The sequence below is a fragment of the Chiloscyllium plagiosum genome, chromosome 33 (assembly GCF_004010195.1).
Source record: "Chiloscyllium plagiosum isolate BGI_BamShark_2017 chromosome 33, ASM401019v2, whole genome shotgun sequence".
NCBI lineage: Eukaryota > Metazoa > Chordata > Chondrichthyes > Orectolobiformes > Hemiscylliidae > Chiloscyllium > Chiloscyllium plagiosum.
This window is the reverse complement of record NC_057742.1, coordinates 15,611,878-15,631,640: the sequence shown is the minus strand read 5'-3', so window position 1 is coordinate 15,631,640 and position 19,763 is coordinate 15,611,878. Positions and strand designations below refer to the sequence as shown.

Genomic DNA, 19,763 nt, shown 5'->3' with positions numbered 1-19,763 from the left:
AGTTGACAGATTGACCGTGAGATGAGCGAAATTAAATTTTAAATAATGATTTAAACATCAATATTTTGCTGACATCTTTTGGCCATTTTGATTAATATCATATATTTCCCTCTGTTTTATCTATTTGCTACACTATCTTCAGGCGAGGGGTTAGCTTTCAATACACCAAATTTTATCATCTCATTTTTAGAGAATATCGACTTTAGTGGAGTTTTGTGAAAGTTAAAATTTCCCTCAGTTAAATTTGAAGATGGATCTGACTGATGCATTTACATTTTGTTAAAAATGGATGATTTAGGGCAAAAAGCAGTGTTCCCATTCTTGGAGATGTTATCAGGCTGGTTCTTGCCCCCCCAAGTGGTTCAATATAAGAAGCAGGAATTCATTCACTAATATGACTATTTGATCTAGGGATGATATTCGATATTCATAATAAATTGTTAATTGCTGGTTTTGTACATCAATTTGTTTGCAATTTCAGGGGGAAAAGAATCTGACATGAAGCTATTACTTTGTGATCATATGGCAGTGATCTTTTTGTTTGCCCTACTATCTGTAATTTAACATAATTTTCACCAAATTTTCAATTACAAATTTCTTCAAAGTTGTTCCTCATTGGGAGAGAAAGTTGCTATCAAAGGTTTTGGATTTAAATTCAACTTTAAAGCTTCATAAAAACATCTTCACAAGCAAAATAAGAGATCAAAAATTAATTTTCAAGCAAAACTAATTCCAAGTCTGAAAATGTGTTTAATTTGTAGATGATGTGTCAGAGAATACTGAAAATACAGATGCAGGTGATTATTCCTGTGCAGCTGAATCAGAAACAGAGCAAAAGCAAATGACTGAGGAAAAATCTGTAAGTAACTTCTGTAGCCCAGAGGCACCTGGCAAAGTCATTGCAGTTGAGAACTCCTTACAACTTGCTGCAGAATGGGTAAATAAACAAAATTGCCCTGCTGGGAACAAACTTTTCACTGACGGAACAATGCCTTTGTCAGAAAAAAGTGTGCTCGAGAAAGATGCTGATCTGTTGGACAGTAATGAAAAGTTGAATCAGAAAGTTTCAAACCAAATGGTTAAAGATGAAACTGATTTTCAGACAAGTGTAACTCAGTCTAAGAATTCATCAGTTCCAGAGGCATCCAGGAGGAAAAGCCAGAGAATCATGAAAGTCAGTGAATGGTTATCCACCATTAATGTTGATGAGGTGGCAACTCTTGCTGTCGAATCTAATCCATGTGACCAGAACGTTGAGTCAGATTCCTTAGCAGAAAGAGTGAGTCCTGCATCTGAGGAAGGAACTTCCAGTGCAGAAGATACTGAAAATGTTAAAAATGATCATCTTTCCTCTTTCAAACACACAAGAATGCCAAAAACAGTTCCAACTGATGTTAAAAACAAAGTCTTTGTGAAAACCTATAAAAGAGACAAGCGAAAAAGTGTTCCAGTCAACTGGAGTTTTAATTCTGACAGTAAGAATGATGATTTAACTCCTCACAGAGAAGGTGTCTTTATCGGTTGCAATAAAACTCAAAAAACAAAAAGAAAAAGCAATAGACTAAACCCTGAAGACTTTATAAAGAGGGCTGTAAATGATGAAAATAACCATGATAGTGATGTTCAGAATGCAAGTAATGAAATTGACCCCAAAGAGAATGTCCCTGAATCTAAGGACATCGAAACTGAGGCAAGTAAAGAAATATTAGATGAGTCATCTAATATCAAACAAATTGACAAACTAGTTATTACTACACCACCCAAGGTCGCAATTAGTAATGATGTAGTAGTGGAAGATGCTGAGCAAAATGTGCAGCAGCTCAAGTTGGAGTTATGTAAGACAGATGGTGAGAGCAAGAAAAAATTGAACAAAAGTTTGGGGAGAAAAGGAAAAAAGTCATCAATAAATCAGACTAAAAAAAGAACTAAACCTTTGCAGCTGGTTAATCACATTGTAAGAACTGACAGAAGTCCGAGAAGCGACCCAATTGTTTTGAATGAGAACAAGATTGATAGTTTCCCAAGCAGTGAAGAAGTGAAGGTTGAACTAGAAACCAGGATTACTAGAAGAAGCAACAGATTGAAATTACTGGATGAAGAGTTGATCATGCAAGACAAAAACAAAGGGAAGAAATCTAAATTGACCAGGTCGCATTCAATCCTCTCACCTTGTACAAGCTGTGCCCCTTTTGCAGAGCCTAGTGAGAAAAATACTGATGTTGGAATGGTGTGTGCAGAAAGTGAGAATTTATCAAATCAGGATATTATAGTTCAAGCTTGTAAGGACCATGTACCAGATGCTGACAATTCACAGCAAGAGTATGGAGCTTCTCATGGATCACTTGCAAAATCTGTTGTACAAGAGTTTGAAGGCAGTGCTGTCCATCAACAATTAAAGGACTGCCACAAAGCAGCAGAAACTGAGGATGCTGCAGTGTCAGCTGAACATCCATTATGTTCTGATCATTCCTCATTCATTGCAGTATCTGACAGACACTCAAAGGGTTCAAGTTCAGAAGCCAGCTTGTTACTACTTGCCCCTCAACCAGTTCATGGGGAAAAACCTAGTGACCCACAATTACATTGCAGTTATGTGGGTAAAGGTGAAGTGACTCCATGTGGAAGTCATTCCAGAGTAGGAACTATAATTGGTAAAGCAGACAGCAGAGAAGATGTTTCTATCAAACAACAGACAAGTTCAAAAGAGACAAATGAAGACAGTGAAGTAGACACTGAACTACTTCTAAAGTCTTTCAGGTTATCAAAACGAAGATCATTCATTCTTATGCCAGCCACAGAGTATCAGGCTGCACAAAATGCATGTGCAACAGCTCCAGATACCAAGAGTCTTGATAATATAGCAGCTTCTAATTCGGAGGAGATCAATACAGAAGGTACAGTAATCAGAGACACTGATGGAAGTGATGCACCTCCGGAACTGGGGAAAGTTAATTCGGATAAAATTGACTCTCCGATTCGAGATGCTAAGATTGCCAATGATGATAAAAGTGAACCTTGCACATCTGAGTTAGACAACGTACAGCAACTATCGAATCGGGAGAATTGCAATTCTGTAGAAATTGTGCCTCCAACTGCGTCAAATGTTGGATTGCCTCTTTCGCCTGTACTTCCACAGTATGTCCAGGAGGTGGTGCCTCCATCAAGGAGCAGATTGAAGGGAAAAAGGAACACCAGGTTACTCAGACGAAAAGGATCAAATTGTAGTAGCTCACCAGTTACTACAGAGAAAGAAATAGTTGATTCTGATAGATCAAGCGAGGCCAAAGCTAATGAGCACTTCAATAGCAATGCAAAAGACAATTCATGGTGTATAAAAACCACAATACAAGTCAAAAACAGAGGCCTAGAAGTAGCTGTCAGCCAGGAGGCTCAGCACAATGTCTTAAGCACTAGACTTAAATCCAGTGCCCAACCGGAGTCTGAATTATTGTTTTCAGCAAGAGATCTGCTTGGGCAAGAAGCAAGTGAAAAAGATAATTGTCAAGAAAATACTTTGGAAAAATTGTCAAAAGAGAGAGAATTTTATAAAACTAGAAACATACTTCACAATGGTCCCTTAGCTGTCAAAAACACCACAGAAAACAAGTTGGATAACTCGACTGATGTTGCAAGATGCCACTCTCTGCCAACATTTATGAACGCGGAACAAAGCACACCTGTCAAAAATAAAACTAGTGAGAACAAATGTCCACAGAATTCACAGATATCTTCCATAACTCCTGATGGGCTGCTGGACGGTGCTAAAGGAAGCCGAAATAACATCAGTACAAAAAGTGTGGATGAACTGGATGAAATGCAAAGTAATTATGAGTTGAGAGAGCGTGAAGAACAACTGAGACAGCATGAAGTTGCAAAAGAGAAACCGAATGAGAGGAGCTCAACACAAGATCAACTTCGAGGCCGGAGGAAGCGACCAGTTAAACTATCGACTTCCGAATCTGAAACGAGTGATGAAGAACTGCCGTGTTTTCAGATCTTTGGATTGAACAGATCGCGATCAAATGCTCCAACTGCGTCAGAAAGCCCCTCAGTTACAGGATGTCTGTCTTTAAAAGACTCACTCGTGCAAGCCTTTTCATTGCCCAACAGCAGCACAGAAGTTAAAAAAACTGATTATACTGAAGCAAATAAATTGCAAGAAAATGTAGGTAGCGAAGGCTGTCTCAAAAATGAATGCCTTTCCCCAAGCCAAGAATCTGGAGAGTCTCCTGATCTGTTCTCTTCTCAGTCTGATGGTTCATCCCTTGATGCCAGTCCCCAACCAAAAATGAGCAGTCAGACTCTGAAACAAATAAATGCTTTAAGTGCTGCTGAATTGGAAAATCGAGAAGAGAAACATTACAGCACAGTTGAAGAAACAGTGGGAGCTCCATGTCTGCAGCCACCGTGTTTGGGTATGGAAATTAATGGTAATTTTGGGAAAACGTTTTTGTTTTAATGTGAGTTGATCCACAAAATGACTGCAATTTAATGTTTCAACATGGGACAAAGTTTAAGATTGAGACAGATAGATTCCTTATCAGTAGGCGAGTCCAGGGTCATTGGGAAAAGGTAGGAAAGTACATGTGAGGAATGTTGGGTTAGTCCATGATGCTATTGAATGGCAGAGCAGGCTCAAGGGGTTCAACAGCCTATTGCTATTGGTGTTCTGATTTTAAATTCTGTTGGTTTACTAGTTGACTAGGAAATTCGAACCAATTTTAAGACCATGGTTTCTAGTGAACAAGAAAATGTAAATGCCCAAAAATACTTTGGCAAAGAAACATAAACTGAATCATTATCATTTTAATCAGAATAATATTTCAAGGTCAATTGTGGTCATTGTGCTCTTTTTAAAAAAGAGCATTTAAGACGACCAGAAATATTATGTTCCAAATCTGGTGTGCCCTGACACTGCAAGCAGCACCACTTCATATTAACAAGTCAATTTTTCATTGTGGTATGTTCTAGTTGTTTGTTAGTAGGGGGCTATATGTGTGCAGGAATTTGCATTTGACTATGTCCAAGATGTGTTACAGGTTTAGCAGTAGTCTTAATTTCTGCATTTTATAGTTTAATTGTTAATGGCACTGAAGTTCCAGTATTTTTACTGTTCATTTGATTTCTGCATTCATTATCTGATACTTTTTTGCCTTTGCGATAAGGAAAATTTGGGTGTAACTATCAAATTAGTTGATCGACCTGGACGAGCAGGATTGTGAGTAGAACAGGTTCCTAGATCTCCTAATAGGACTTGAAAGAGCTGATAGTTCTGGAAGTGGAAATAAAAGTAGGACAATTACTGGGGATGATCCAAAGAGGATCAGAGGTAACGCTAGAGTTTGGAATAGTGTATCTCTTAAGGTGAATACAGATCAGTGTTCAAAATAAATTTCAATAAACTTAAGAGGGGGAGAATTCAAAGAACTGGTCAACTTTGTAAGGCAAATTGCTATTAATTGTTTATATCATATCCCATGTATTACATAACCGGAAGTGCTGAAGAATACTTATTTTGGGTTGAAAATGGGGCTGAAGGGTGGTGGTGAAGAATGCAGTCTGTGATGCTTTGCTTCAGTTAAAACATTGGAGCATTAGATTTGATTTTGGGATCTGAGTTGAAACACTTGGAAACCATTGCTCAGGAAGGGGGTATTTGATTAATTGATCTCCTTTTCCACACCTAAGCTTTAGCATGAAGGCGCAGATTGTAATAATCTTGGTTTCTCAACAATGTTTGCCAACAGAAGGTCAGAACATACCTGGTAATGGTAGTGAAGCCAGCCATACAGATGACTCCTCTCCAGAGAGTGAGATTCTAACCACACAGGTAAAATATAATGTTATAAATTGATATCAAAATAAAAGGTTGAAATGTGCCATGAGAAAAATCTTATTGCAGACAATTAATTTTTTTTTTTACAAAGTACAAGAGTTGAGATTTGTGGTAATATTTTCCCACAAGACTGATCTGTAGAATTGACCTATTATTTGAAAACTGTCATGTTCCTCCTACATTTTTAAATTGTTGGGTAACAACAAAATTGAAATAAGATGATTTAATAATATTTTAGAATATGATGGTTACTGTGCCACTTTGGACCAGCAATGTACTGGTCAGGGTTAACTGGCATCACATAAATCAATGTCCAAGCGTAATTGCTCAGTTACCATAAGGGTTAGCTCCAGATTTCTCAGAGCCCTATCTTTCAAATTTTGTCTGCAGTTATCAGCCTCCCTTGTGACATTAAGTAGGGTCAAAATCATAATGGTGTAATTTTTGCCTCGTCAGTTGAAAGTGGGTTTGGTGCAGCAAGTAGTCTTAGCTTGTAGTATGCGTTTATCATCTAAATCCAGTACTTAAAAGAAATTAGTTGATTTTTAGGCAAAAAACACTTTTTTGATGAGGTCTGTCATCAGTCTTGCATTATGATTAAAAATCCTCCATATAAATTTGGAGCTATAAAGATCAGAACTAAGTGTCTTTTACCATTATAATTGAGTCGAAGTTGAGTTGTTTAAAATATTTTGAAAATAACAAGCTACATTTAAGTAACATTGTTATTTTTTTAAACAAGTTTTATTTCAACTGGAGACTTCTTGTTTTACATTCCAAGCAAAGACGTGCAATACAAGATAACATCAAGAAACTTGAACGTGAAATGGCTGTGCTTGAGGCAGTCCTGGATGAACGTGGAAGCCAAGACTCTGAGCACATGCTGTCAATGAACCACTTCGAAGGCTGCCCAGAGTTAACTGAACACGATGGGAATGCAGGTAGTTCATTTGTTTTTCAAAAAGTAAAGTTCATGAAGTTACAAAATCTGGAGGTGAGATTTATTCCATTGTTTTTGTGCAAATACTTTCTCTGACTCTTAGCATGAATATTAACAGAGGAAAATGCACTACTTTAATTGGATTGTTGTAAATTAGGTTTGCAAAATCTTTTGGAGCTGTGCCTTTTAAGGCAAGTCAGAAGAGGTGATGTGGCCTGTTCCATTGTCTATCTAACAGTAAATCTAGGTGATTTTGCAATATCTTAGAGCGAAACATGAGCAGAGTTAATATTTAGAATATCACATTGTAAACAATTGTGCTTTAAGATGTCCATTTAATTCCAAGATGATAAGAGAATTGAGCGCTCTGACATTTCTGTTTGGATGTGACATCCATGTGATTCATGTTGTCATGGGGAAAGATGTAGAGGAAATCCAGTTTTTGAGATCCAATTCAAAGCTTCCCTGCAAATCAAATTATATGATCAACAGCAATTTTGATATGGTCAGCAAAGAAAAGAGGCTGATGAACTTTGTGAACTGCGAGAGCTAGATGCCAGGGAGAGAGATTTCCGCAGTCATTTAAGGATTTCACTGGAATGGAGACATGGGAGAATAATCGTCAGAAGTAGTGAATTTGTAAATGACTCAAGATGAGGGAAGCACCTGGAAGTTATTACATGACAAAGCAATTTTGGAAACACTTTTCTTACAGAAGATGGGAAGCTTGTGTGACGTGAATTAAACTTTGTTCATATTACATGTTGGTTAGTGTTTAATTTGAAATCTAACTTTTCAAGACTGATTGGCCAACTATGTTAGTTTCCAATCAATCATGTCGTAGTTCATACATGATATGAATTTGCAGTCTGTTTTTTTTCCCAACAGTTGCATAATTGCTTCAGAACAGGAGCAGTCATGTGTGTGATGGTAGAAGAGAGAGCAGGATACAATGAAGCATCATTTTGTTAAATTTGCAAACTGGTTTAATTACAATCTTTCACCATTAGAATACAATTTAAACCTGTAATTAAAACCTATAATTAAAATTTAGTCAAACTACCCTTTAGATAAGCTGCAACTTTTCACCGTCAGTTTCCACTCGTTCCAATAAGAACTGTTGCTGACTCTGCAGAACCCGAACCCAGAATAGAACCAGCCAGTTTAAAAATTAAATTGCTCTGACCTCATCTCGTTTTAATACTGAAGATTCTAATCTAATTTTAAAGCTCACTATTTTCTTTTAGTATGGAATTCCTGGAAAGATTTAACATGCACATTATTTGGAATAAGTTTAAGGAAATAACTTTGAAATTAAATCTCACTTCAACAGCGATATTATTCACATGAGAGAGAATTTTCAGAAGAGTGTTTATAACGAAATGGGATTAAATTGCTTGCCCCAAACACCCTTTTACTGACCTACGCTGCGATAGAGCTTGCATTGATTTATATTGAGAGCACCAAAAGCTAATCTATTATTGCTTTGAATATACTTTGTCTGTTTTTTTTCCTCTTCTGTTCTTTTTACTTAGGATGCTAAGTGCTTGCAGAATGTGGTTCTGTAGCTAAATGTTATTTGTGTGCAAATTTCTCACTGAATCTTTACATGCATTGAATTCCTGGGGCATCCCATCTAAGCATTTCCTGTCCTTGCCTGAGGGAGCACTATCTGAATTAAAGCAGGGGTGCATGACATTGATCAGAAGCAAGTACCCTTAATGACTTGTTTAATTTTTGGAGCACTGAGATTTCTTTAATCGCAGTTGGAAGATTGAATCAGCTCAGTTCAGTATGTTCTGAAAATCACATCTGCAATCATTTCACATCTGCACTTTGTTTTTAAATGGTGATTTTCATGCGCATTTTTCCTAAAAAAAAATCACATTTCGATTTTTGCAGTCTGTTCTGACTTTTATTAAGTTGAGAAGTTAATCTGCGTTAGCGCCTTCCTGTTGTTAAAAGGTTCTCTAGTTTTTGTTGTAAATTTACTGCAGAAACCAAACAAATGATGGTATTGACATTTTACAAGTTTCAATTGAATTCCATCTGGCGTTAGTGAAACTATTGCATGCACATACTAGCAACCAAACTTGTGATATTGGATGTGACTTTTGACTTCACTACTTACAATCAAGTGGGTGACTACATATGTGCAGTCCATAAGAATTCCATTTGTTTTTATCAAAAACATATACGACTGTTTAACACGAGATCTTAAACTGTTTGCAAAATGCTATTCCATCACAGTCTCGAGTTCTTAACTGCAAAGGCATTTCACAACTGACAGTTTTTACTTCAAGTTATTACCGCAAGACTGTAAAAGTAATGCAGTCTTGTACTGGTTACATCTGTGATATGACACATGATTTGTGTTTTCATCCAGAGTTTTGAAAATCAAGGGTTTCTGGTTACAGCCCATCACTTTAAACTTAAGACCCGAAATATTTCCCCAGTGAAAAATCAGGAACAATTCAGCATACTGTAAATCAAAGCTACTTTACAATACATGGGTTATTCAGACTGTGATTCTGGGTTTACTCAATGCTTCCACCACTACTTCCATCCTTTCCCTGTCCTCTCCTTGAATTCTGAATTTCTTACTTAATTTTGAAGGTTATATTTTTCCATTGATTTTCAGTGTTTATGTATAACGAGACACTACTTCACTGTGGTAAATGACTTTCTGTAAGTTGTTGGCTTCTTGCACTTTCATAGTGAGAGCTGTGTACCTTTCTTGGAGAATTCAGACCCTCTTATAACTTTGTTTTCTCCCTTGATGGGTTTTTACGTGGCTCTTGAACCATTCACCTTGGTCGAGGACAATGAAACATCTTCATTGGAAAATATTGAGGAGTTAAAGTACTTAATCTGATGGTGGAGGCTGCAAATTCTTAGATATTACAGGTAGCAACAGGTTAATGTTGATCAGTTAGTCAAACCATCATAATCTACTGGGTGGAGTTTTGAATTATTTATGCTGATTGATTCTTTATAATCCTTACAGTGGAGCATAATTGGTCCTGGGTGGAACTTCAGAAGCATAAATGAAATTCTGGCATTTGTTTAAAACTTTACATATCTGGACACAAACTGGCTGAGTTACATAGGTTGCTTCAATGTTGTAATTTTGTGTAAGAATAAATAAATATAATTTAAAAACCCCTTCTCTATGTTAACAGTGAGTGCTGGCTTTCATCAGGGGCACACAGAAAACTTGCAAAGCAGATCAACATGTCTTCCAGTTGCTGAAGCCCTAAATACAAGTGTAACCTTTATGCATGAGGACAAAGAGGAGTCTGAATGGTAAAATATTACTTTTACAAATCCAAATGATGATATGCTTGTTTTAAATCTGCATACATTTCCTGACTAAAAGTACAACATGCAGACTCTGAATATGTTTACAGTGTGAACCCTTGTTCTTGTTTCTCCCCTCAGACTGGACAACCTAAATTATTGCTGTTTTTTTTTTAAAAGTTCAGTTTAGCAACAAGCTGGTCACCATCTGAAGGTGATGGCCACATTCTTTTTTGGGTTGTATGAGTATTACTTATCACCTTTCTGCCCAAGTGTGTGAAGTTGTCCTGTGGTATTGTGGGGAACATTTAACATTGTATGATTGGAAAAAATGGCCAACTCTCAAATTTTCGATCAGCAAGTTAAATAGAACTGTGGCAAAAGGTCAGAAACAGCTTTCAGGACCAGGCTGAACGTAAACAAACTCTACAAGCTTGATAAACCTTCAATAATCTTCATAACAGTTCTTCGTATCTTTTGAACTGCAGATTTTAACCTAAACAAAATGCTCGTACAACAAAAATAGAGTTATAGAATGACACAAATGATGACTATTTTGAAAAACCAATAACTCAAAAGTTCAGTACTACAGATTTCATATATTTCATGATAATCTATAATTTCTCAGCATATTTTAAAGTATATAATGTTACTGTTTTCTTTGTAAAGGTGTGAAAAACTTGGAGAGTGTTGGGATCCTTTGGTTTCTCCCTCATTTTTTTTAGCCAGAAAAGCTGCATGTGATATTTCTTTTAATGACGATTGAATGTTTTTCAGTTCAAGGTTGTTTCTGAATCTTGTTATAAGTGTTGAGTTTGCTGTCACAGATCTCTGCTAATTAAAATCTGACTCAGCTGCATGGATGTGATGTACTTCTGTATCTGAGGAATTGTAAATTGTATTGACGATTGTTGTGCTTATAACAAGATGATTTTAAATTGCTGCTTCTGTTCTTTGCCAGCCCAAAGTTGCTTGGGGGTTTGGAATTTAAACAAATACCAGAGAAACTTCAGGCAGTGAATGACTTGCTGAACCAATTCCAAGCTAAAGCTGGATCTAAAGATGAAATGATCGATTCTCCAAATGCAGCACAGAAGAAAGAGAAGACAAAGATGCACGTAAACCCAAATTGCGAAGGTATTTCTCATGTCAAGGAAAGCAAATAGTCAAAATATCCACAAGTGTTTGCATTAGAGTTTGGTGGTGGGACCCTATCAATATGTTTTCTCTGCTTTAAAAGTACTGCAGAAATTTAACACAATTCGTGTAATGCACAAAGATCTGCCTTAGAATGGAGAAAACTAACGTGCCATAGTCTGCAAGCTTAGTGTTATTGTCTTGATATAATGCACCTGATTCTTAAGTGTGTTTGTCCTGAAGAGTTCCACCCAGCTGAGTTTGTAACAGTTAATGATTTTGCAGGAATTTGGTTATTCCCTCTTGTTTACATGTGGAGGTTGAACAAAAGAAGAATGGATAATTTATTCTCAATTTTCCAGTGGTTAACCTAGAATGACACTTTCTTTTTTTCTACCTTTTTTTTTTAACCGGGGTCCAATGTGGACTATTTACACTGAGGTGACCTACTGTAGCAAAAAAACAGTGTGCAACATCACTGGAAGAGTTTTACAAGACAGTGATCAAAAGCTAGAACTGCAGAATTTCCTGAGGAAACTGTTCGAATATTTGAATGTGCTGTTACTGTGGTTTGCAAATATTTTAGTGACATTTCCCACTGCTACAGGTGTAAGCATCCCCAAGGGATGAGGAACAGTGAATCATGTACCTGGTTTCCTGCGTGGTAAACCATCTTGCCTATATTTCTTCCTGACCCACATTCTGGCAGACAGACTAATTAGGTCTAAGTTTGCAGGGATCTCTTAAAAACCTTTCCACATTCTGAAAGCCCATTTCTATGGTAACATCAATCCTCTGGACCTTGAAACCAGCTGTAAATACCGATTGTTATCCTTATGCGTCCAAATCTCTTCTATCCTGGAGCGTTTAAAGCACACTGGTTGATAATCTGATGTTTTCAACACTTCTCGAATGTTGGAGACTCAGTCTAACAACTGCTAGTGCACATACTGCTGCCATTATCTCCAGTACTTTGCACCTCTTTACCAACAAATCAGTCTGGGCCACTTCAGCAATCAAAGCACCCAGACTTGCTATCTATCAAGCAGTCTTAAAGAATTGGTCCAATGACCCTTTCATTTTGCCTTTAAAGAGAGACTTCAATTGCAAAAATCTTTCAAATGTCATAATTGTGTTAGCAAAGATTGCTAATGCTTTTCAAAATTGTCTAGGTTCTACAACATGTAATATTGGACAAGTGGCTAATTTGTTTATTCTTCAAATATTGATATCGAGGAACTGCTGAAAGACTGGTTGCAAATTAGTGCAGGAAAAGGGATTATGTTTTGGCATCAAAAAGTAGTTTTTCAATTTTGTCTCTCATAGAAGAAAGCCAACCTACAGAGAATGTAGCTGGCAATGCAAGTACATTACAGCCTGAAAATGAGAACACTAACAGAAAGACAACGTTACAAAGTTCCGAACAAAGTACATCTTCACCAACTTCATCTCCTGTTTTCAATAAAACTTCAAACGCCATCAAGAACTCACTTGTAACAGTTCAAAGTAAAATGTCCTTAGTAGCCTCTGGGCTGAACAAAAATGAAAATGTAAGTTGAAGCTGTGTCAATTTTCATGTTTTTGGAAGCAAATGAGCAATCAATTCTCTTCAGATATAAACATCTAGCACCATTTAGCAGAGCTCATATTTTTTTAAAGTATTAATTTTTGGGGGGATTTCCCTTATACACTCCCAATTAATTGTTTTGACTGTTGATCAGAATTTCTGGTGTATTGACCCACAATGAGAAATTACTGAACCTAATCATTGGAGATTGCAGAATTGCCTGTTAAAATAATTGAGTTCAGAGGTAGTTCACTGGCTAGCGCCCTTCTCTCTATAAAAGATGATGGACGCTCGGCGAACAAATACATTCCAGATGGAATGCCTTCATATGCACCTTTGCTGATTACTGAAGTGATGAATCTTTGAAAGGCAGGTTGTGCCATAAATGCTACACCTGGTATAATTGTGGGTTGTTATTGGGTTTGGCATTGATATCTCCTAAGCTGCTGTAATTACTGGCCATGCTGGTAGTGCTCTCCACCAACCAATGTTACTATTTTTCTGTCTCAGATATGATCGAACAAAGAAAATTACAGCACAGGAATTTGCCCTTCAGCCCTCCAAGCCTGCGCCGATCCAGGTCCTCTATCTAAACCTGTCGCCTATTTTCTAATATCCCTCTGCTCCCTGCCCGTTCATGTATCTGTCTAGATTCATCTTAAATGACGTTATTGTGCCCACCCTGAACACTTCTGCTGTTAACGCATTCCAGGCACCCACCAACCTCTAAAGAACTTTTAACGCATATCTCACTTAAACTTTTCCCCTCTCACCTTGAACCCATGACCCCCTAGTAACTGAGTCCCCCAGTAACTGAACCCCCACTCTGGAGAAAAAGCTTCTTGCTAGCCACCCTATCTATACCTCATGGTTTTGTAGACCTCAGTCAGGTCCCCCCTCAACCTCTGTCTTTCTAATGAAAATAATCCTAATCTACTCAATCTCGCTTCATAGCTAGTGCCTTCGATACCAAGCAACATCCTGGTGAACTATCTCTGCACCCTCTCCAAAGCTTCCACATCCTTTTGGTAATGTGGCGACCAGAACTGTATGCAGTGTTCCAAATGTGGCCGAACCAAAATCGTACACAACTATAACATGATCTGCTAACTCTTGTATTCAATAAACTCTTGTATTCTGATGAAGGAAAGCGTGCCTTCCTGACCACTCTCTTGACCGGTGTTGCCACTTTCAGGATACAATGGACCTCAACACCCAGATCTTTCTGTTCAATGATTTTCCCTAAGGCCTTTCCATTCGTGTATCTGTCTTGATTCATCTTAAACCCTAACCACTTCCACTGGTAACGCGTTCCAGGCACCCACCAACCTCTGTATAAAGAACTTTTCACGCATATCTCCCTTAAACCTTTCTCCTCTCACCTTGAACTCATGACCCCTAGTAACTGAGTTCTACACTCCATATGGTTCACTCAGGAATTGGATCTTCCAAAATGCATCACCTCGCATTTGCCCAAATTGAACTCCATCTGCCATTTCTCTGCCCAACTCTCCAATCTATCTACATTCTGCTGCAATCTCTGACAGTCCCCTTCACGATCTGCTACTCCACCAACCTTAGTGTCATCTGACCACCTATACCTTCCTTCCAATAATTTATGGATATCAAACAACAGTAGTCCCAACTCAGATCCTTGGAACACCACTGGTCACAGTTCTCCATTTTGAGAAACAGATGTTGAGAGGAGATGTGAGGAAAATCTTTTTGACCCAGATAGTAGTGGGCATCTTGAACTCTGTTCTGTGAAGAGTCACTCAACGCGAAATGTTAACTCTAATTTATCTCCGCAGATGCTGCCAGACCTGCTGAGATTTTCCAGCAGTTTTGATTTTTGTTTCAGGTATCTTGAACTCACTGCCTATAAGGTGTTAGAGGCAGAAACCCATGTAACATTTAAGTACTTAGATATGTAGTTGTGATGTCAAAGCATTACAAAGTCTGTGGGCCAAATGCTGGAAAGTGGGATTAGAATAGATTGGTGCAGACACTATGGGCCAAATGGCCTTTTTCGGTGTTGTAGATCTCCATGACTCTTTAACAATATCAAAGAATTATGATAGAATGCTATAGATTTGAAATGCTGAGTGAAAATGATTGTGAATTTTCAAGTTCTTGATGCTGTGGAATGAATGATGATACGAGATTGATTTGGAACTTTTCCCAGTCTTCATGGCAAAATTATGTAATAGTAACAAAGTGATTCAGGAAGCCTGAATGAGTAAGAGAAACAATACTGAGATCATTTCTGGGGAAAGAGTGCTAAAAGCTATATTGCATCCTAGATCTCACTGAAGACCAAAAAAATTCAGGCTGGACAAATTTTGAAACCCCTTGAGACACATTTTGAACTCACTTCTTAAGTTACTTTAAAATGGTATGTGTTCAATATGAGAATTCAAGGTAAGAGAAAAATATTGATCAGCATATAAAGTGTGCTGGACATCTAGCTGGTACTTGTGAATTTAGACTATTGAAATACCATCTCAGCGGAGATAGGGTTGACTTAGTCATAAGAAATCCAGTCCTGAGAGCATATCTGCTGAAGGAAGAGAAATTTACTGTCAAGAAAACTAATGACAGACACAGTGTCAATTATCAACAATGATTTGGAGGTGTCGGTGTTGGTTATCATCTAGATTGTATTAATAGGAGAACAGACATTAGACTGAGATATAGTTGATGTTTTAGAGTCTCCAAGTCACTTGTGCAAGCATTATTGAAGTAAAGCTTTGTGTTTCCTCATCTGGCTCCAGTTACTTCATTATGCAGCGGTTCCTTGGGTATATGACAGTCTCCCACTCTGTAGAGGTGTCCAAGCCAAGAAACTGCCTCCGAGTGCTGGCTATTCCTGAGCGTGATTTTGACCTGGCAGGATGCAGTCATAATGTGCTGCAGCCAATGAAGATAGACATTATTGAACTTCCTTTCTTTTTGGCAATAAGTCATTCATATTTCGCAGCCATACCCAAGGTACCAAAACATGTGCCTTACAAACCATTATCTAGGTCCTAAGGGTGAGTTTGATATTATCTTCTGTGCATTTCCGAAATCTTCAAAGATGGAACTGCTCTCTCTAGTATTGTGCATGCCTCTGTTCATGCACTGTTCTACTCCAAAGGACAGATTGTCACTGCAGCCAAAGCAACAGAATTTGCTAAACACTTTCAGTTATTTAGTGTGATCAGGGTGGTGATATATCATCTCGTTCCATGACCACAGCTCTTTTTTTGATGTTTACAGTTGGACAGAATAAGTTACGGGCATGAGTGGTTGAGTTTTCATGTGGCTGATATTGTGGTATTGTGAGTGTAAAGGTGTTTCCTGATCAGGTCAGAATAAGTTTTTGTCTTAGCTTTCCGTCTTCCTAAATTGTACAGCTTGCCACCTGTGCAGGCAGAATCCTTCTATATCTGGCAGGCATGCTGAAGGGCTAAGACACTGTCCCATTGCACTCTAATCTTCACACTGAAACTGTCAGAAGTGGAACCATCAAGTTGTTCACTGCAGTACATGATGTTGTGGAGAAAGGAGATAAGAGTGAGGAGCTTCAGTGATTTGATTTGATTTATTTTAGTCACATGTACCGAAGTACAGTGAAACCTTTGTTTTGCGAACAATGCAGGCAGATCATAGCAAGCAAGGACATACAAATCGAAGGGTGCTTAAACAGAACAAGGCATACAGCTTACAATTGCACAGGAGATGCGCAAAGCAAGATCAGCATTAACAAGATCAAAACTATTTGAAGTTTATCGAGTCCATTCATCAGACCAATAACAGCATGGGAAAAGGTGGTGTGTGTGTGTGTCATCCGCCTGGGGTTGGGGGGGCCATCGATTATGTTGGCAGCCGTACCACAGCAACGGGACGTGTACATGGAGTCTGTGGATGTGAGGTTGGCTTCTGTGACAGTTTGGACTGTGCACACAACCTTCCAAGTTTCTTACGGACCTCAACAAACAAAGACAGCTAAATGATCAAGAGGTCACTTAGTCCTACAGCCATCAAATTGTTCCCCCAAAGTTGATGGTGAGTGAGGTCTGCCCCAGTGAATTAAGATATCCTGATGTGCTGTCTCCTGTCATGGATGAGTTAAATGAAAAACCCTTGATATGGACTTCAAGAGGCCAGAGTCTGCTGATTATGCAAAAACCAGGCAAGGATAGATTATCAGACAAACTGTTTGAGCACAAATTCCCCTCTAGTACCACACCTTTGTGACCTTTTACCTTCTCTGTTAGAAAGTAGGCTTTATTCCACAAGCTGGGTCTGATTCAAAATCATCACATGACACAAAAACAAGAGAGGAGACTGCAATCACTACAGAAGCATCTCACTCCTTAACATTGGAAGAAAGCCTTTATTCAGTTCACATTTGAAAAACATCAGCTACTTGCAGAGCAAGTCTACCCCGAAGAATATTTTCCATGCCAGTAGTTGTATGAATATGACATTCTCCAAACACCAGAAAAGTGTTTAACTGTTTTGATGACCCATAACTTACTGGAATTTAATATTATGCAGAAAAGTATGTTACTTTGCATTGCACAATACAGGCAGATCATAGCAAGCAAGGACATACAAATCGAAGGGTGCTTAAACAGAATAAGGCATACAGGTTACAATTGCACAGGAGGTGCGCAAAGCAAGATCAGCATTAACAAGATCAAAACTATTTGAAGTTTATGGAGTCCATTCATCAGACTAATAACAGCATGGAAAAAGCTGTGTGTGTGTGTGTCAAGCTTCTGCATCTTCTGCCTGAGGTTGGAGGGGTCTTTGATTATGTTGGCAGCCTTTCCACAGCAATGGGAAGTGTAAATGGAGTCTGTGGATGTGAGGTTGGCTTCTGTGACAGTTTGGACTGTGCACACAACCTTCTATAGTTTCTTACGGACCTCAACAAACAAAGACAGCTGTGCAAATAAGTATTGGACCAACGTATGTCAAGAAATCATTTCTCTGTGATAATGAAAATCCTTGAGCAATGTTGAAATGATCAAGAGGTCACTTAGTCCTACAGCCATCAAAGTTGTTCCCCCAAAGTTGATGGTTAGTGAGGTCTGCCCCAGTGAATTAAGATATCCTGATGTGCTGTCTCCTGTCATGGATGAGTTAAATGAAAAACCCTTGATATGAACTTCAAGAGGCCAGAGTCTGCTGATCATGCAGACACTAGGCAAGGATAGATTATCAGACAAACTGTTTGAGCACAAATTCCCCTCTAGTACTACACCTTTGTGACCTTTTACCTTCTCTGTTAGAAAGTAGGCTTTATTCCACAAGCTGGGTCTGATTCAAAATCATCACATGACACAAAAACAAGAGAGGAGACTGCAATCACTACAGAAGCATCTCACTCCTTAACATTGGAAGAAAGCCTTTATTCAGTTCACATTTGAAAAACATCAGCTACTTGCAGAGCAAGTCTACCCCGAAGAATATTTTCCATGCCAGTAGTTGTATGAATATGACATTCTCCAAACACCAGAAAAGTGTTTAACTGTTTTGATGACCCATAACTTACTGGAATTTAATATTATGCAGAAAAGTATGTTACTTTGCATTGCATGTTCTTGTAGTGAACTTCAGAAGTTCTTTTATGTTGACTTGAGAAGGCACACAAGGCCTCAGTTTAACAACTTATGTGAAAGACAACATCTGAGTCTGAGGACACATAGCTTAAATGAAGTCAAGTTCTATATTTGTACTGTTATACCAAGCATGCTCATGAAGCTAGAACTTGAAGGCAACTATAACAGGAATTCATTAACTCATGAGTTAATCATATACTTGTATGTCTGAACAAATACTGGCATCTTTGCTGTAGACAAGAAAGAAGTGAAAGCTATGAAACTAATTCTGAAGCCAAAATAGGTAAAGGACTAATGTTTATGTGAATGACATATTCAACAATTGAATGTGGCTGTAATCACAAAGAACTAAAATATTAAAACCCAGCATCCATGACATTGCATACTCAGTTCTGTATGCTAATATCGCTGCTGACAAAGAGATGGCATTGACAGAGTATTCCAGTTAACAATGAGATGCAATTATCTACAAGCTGTGCCACCTTTTGCTGCCAGCATACCAAAATAAAACATAACCACAGTTGCCACAAATAATTTCTTTTGATTCTTCCCCAGGACTTATGACTCAGCACTTTCTTCACTGTCAGTTTGCCAAGAGACCTCATTTCCCGTGTGTTTATAGCATCCCTACTGTCTGGGTACAGGAAATTCGGCCCAATAAGTCCACACTGACTCTCCAAAGAACATCCCACCCAGACTCATTCCCTTACCCTGTCCATGTGATCCTAATGTAATGGCTAATCCACGTAATCTACACATCTCTGAACACTATGGACAATGTAGCATGGCCAATCCACAGAACCGGCATATCTTTGGACTGTGGGAGGAAGCTAAAGCACCAGGAGGAAACCCACACAGTCACGGGGAGAATGTATGGAGTTTGCACAGCCAGTCACCCAAAGGCAGCAGCGCTAATCACCTAGCCACCATTAATAAAGATCCTGGAACTTTGATATTTCATAGAGTAGATTATCTTATTGCCCCAGCCTGATGCTTTTATAAATGTGGACCAGACAGTTCATGTGCATTTTTTCAGAAAACAACCTTGTGATGATACTATGGCTTTAAGAGTTGTATTTTATCCTTTCATTTTTTTAAGAGGGACTGAGACAGTGCCACCGGGTAGTCTGCTCCAAGCCAATAAAATAAACAGCTTGTTGTGGACTTGTTTTTTTTAAAACTTGGAACAATAGAAGCAGCCTGAATGGGTGGAGTCAGGCTCCCACAGTACCAGAATTTTGGTTTTAGCTTTTAGCAATTGCTGGGCTCTTGAGATTGGATGTGGAAGCTGTTATTGTCCTCTGCATTGCAGCTAAAAGCGGGAGTTCTGTCTGCTGTGAGAGTTGCATGTGAGACAGTTTATTTTAC

General features: G+C 38.3%; 1 protein-coding gene across 3 annotated transcripts in view; it reads left to right on the top strand.

Moving 5' to 3' along the window:
* Positions 1-19,763, top strand: part of LOC122539881 (breast cancer type 1 susceptibility protein homolog) — an 86,012-nt gene that overhangs the window by 42,870 nt on the left and 23,379 nt on the right. For 2 of the 3 annotated variants that reach the window (XM_043675020.1, XM_043675019.1), the window contains 6 exons: positions 762-4,430; positions 5,748-5,830; positions 6,618-6,777; positions 9,959-10,082; positions 11,038-11,213; positions 12,540-12,763. In XM_043675020.1, the coding sequence (XP_043530955.1) occupies positions 762-4,430; positions 5,748-5,830; positions 6,618-6,777; positions 9,959-10,082; positions 11,038-11,213; positions 12,540-12,763 (4,436 nt within the window). The remainder of the gene's footprint in view (positions 1-761; positions 4,431-5,747; positions 5,831-6,617; positions 6,778-9,958; positions 10,083-11,037; positions 11,214-12,539; positions 12,764-19,763) is intronic. The other variant, XM_043675021.1, reaches the window with a different exon arrangement.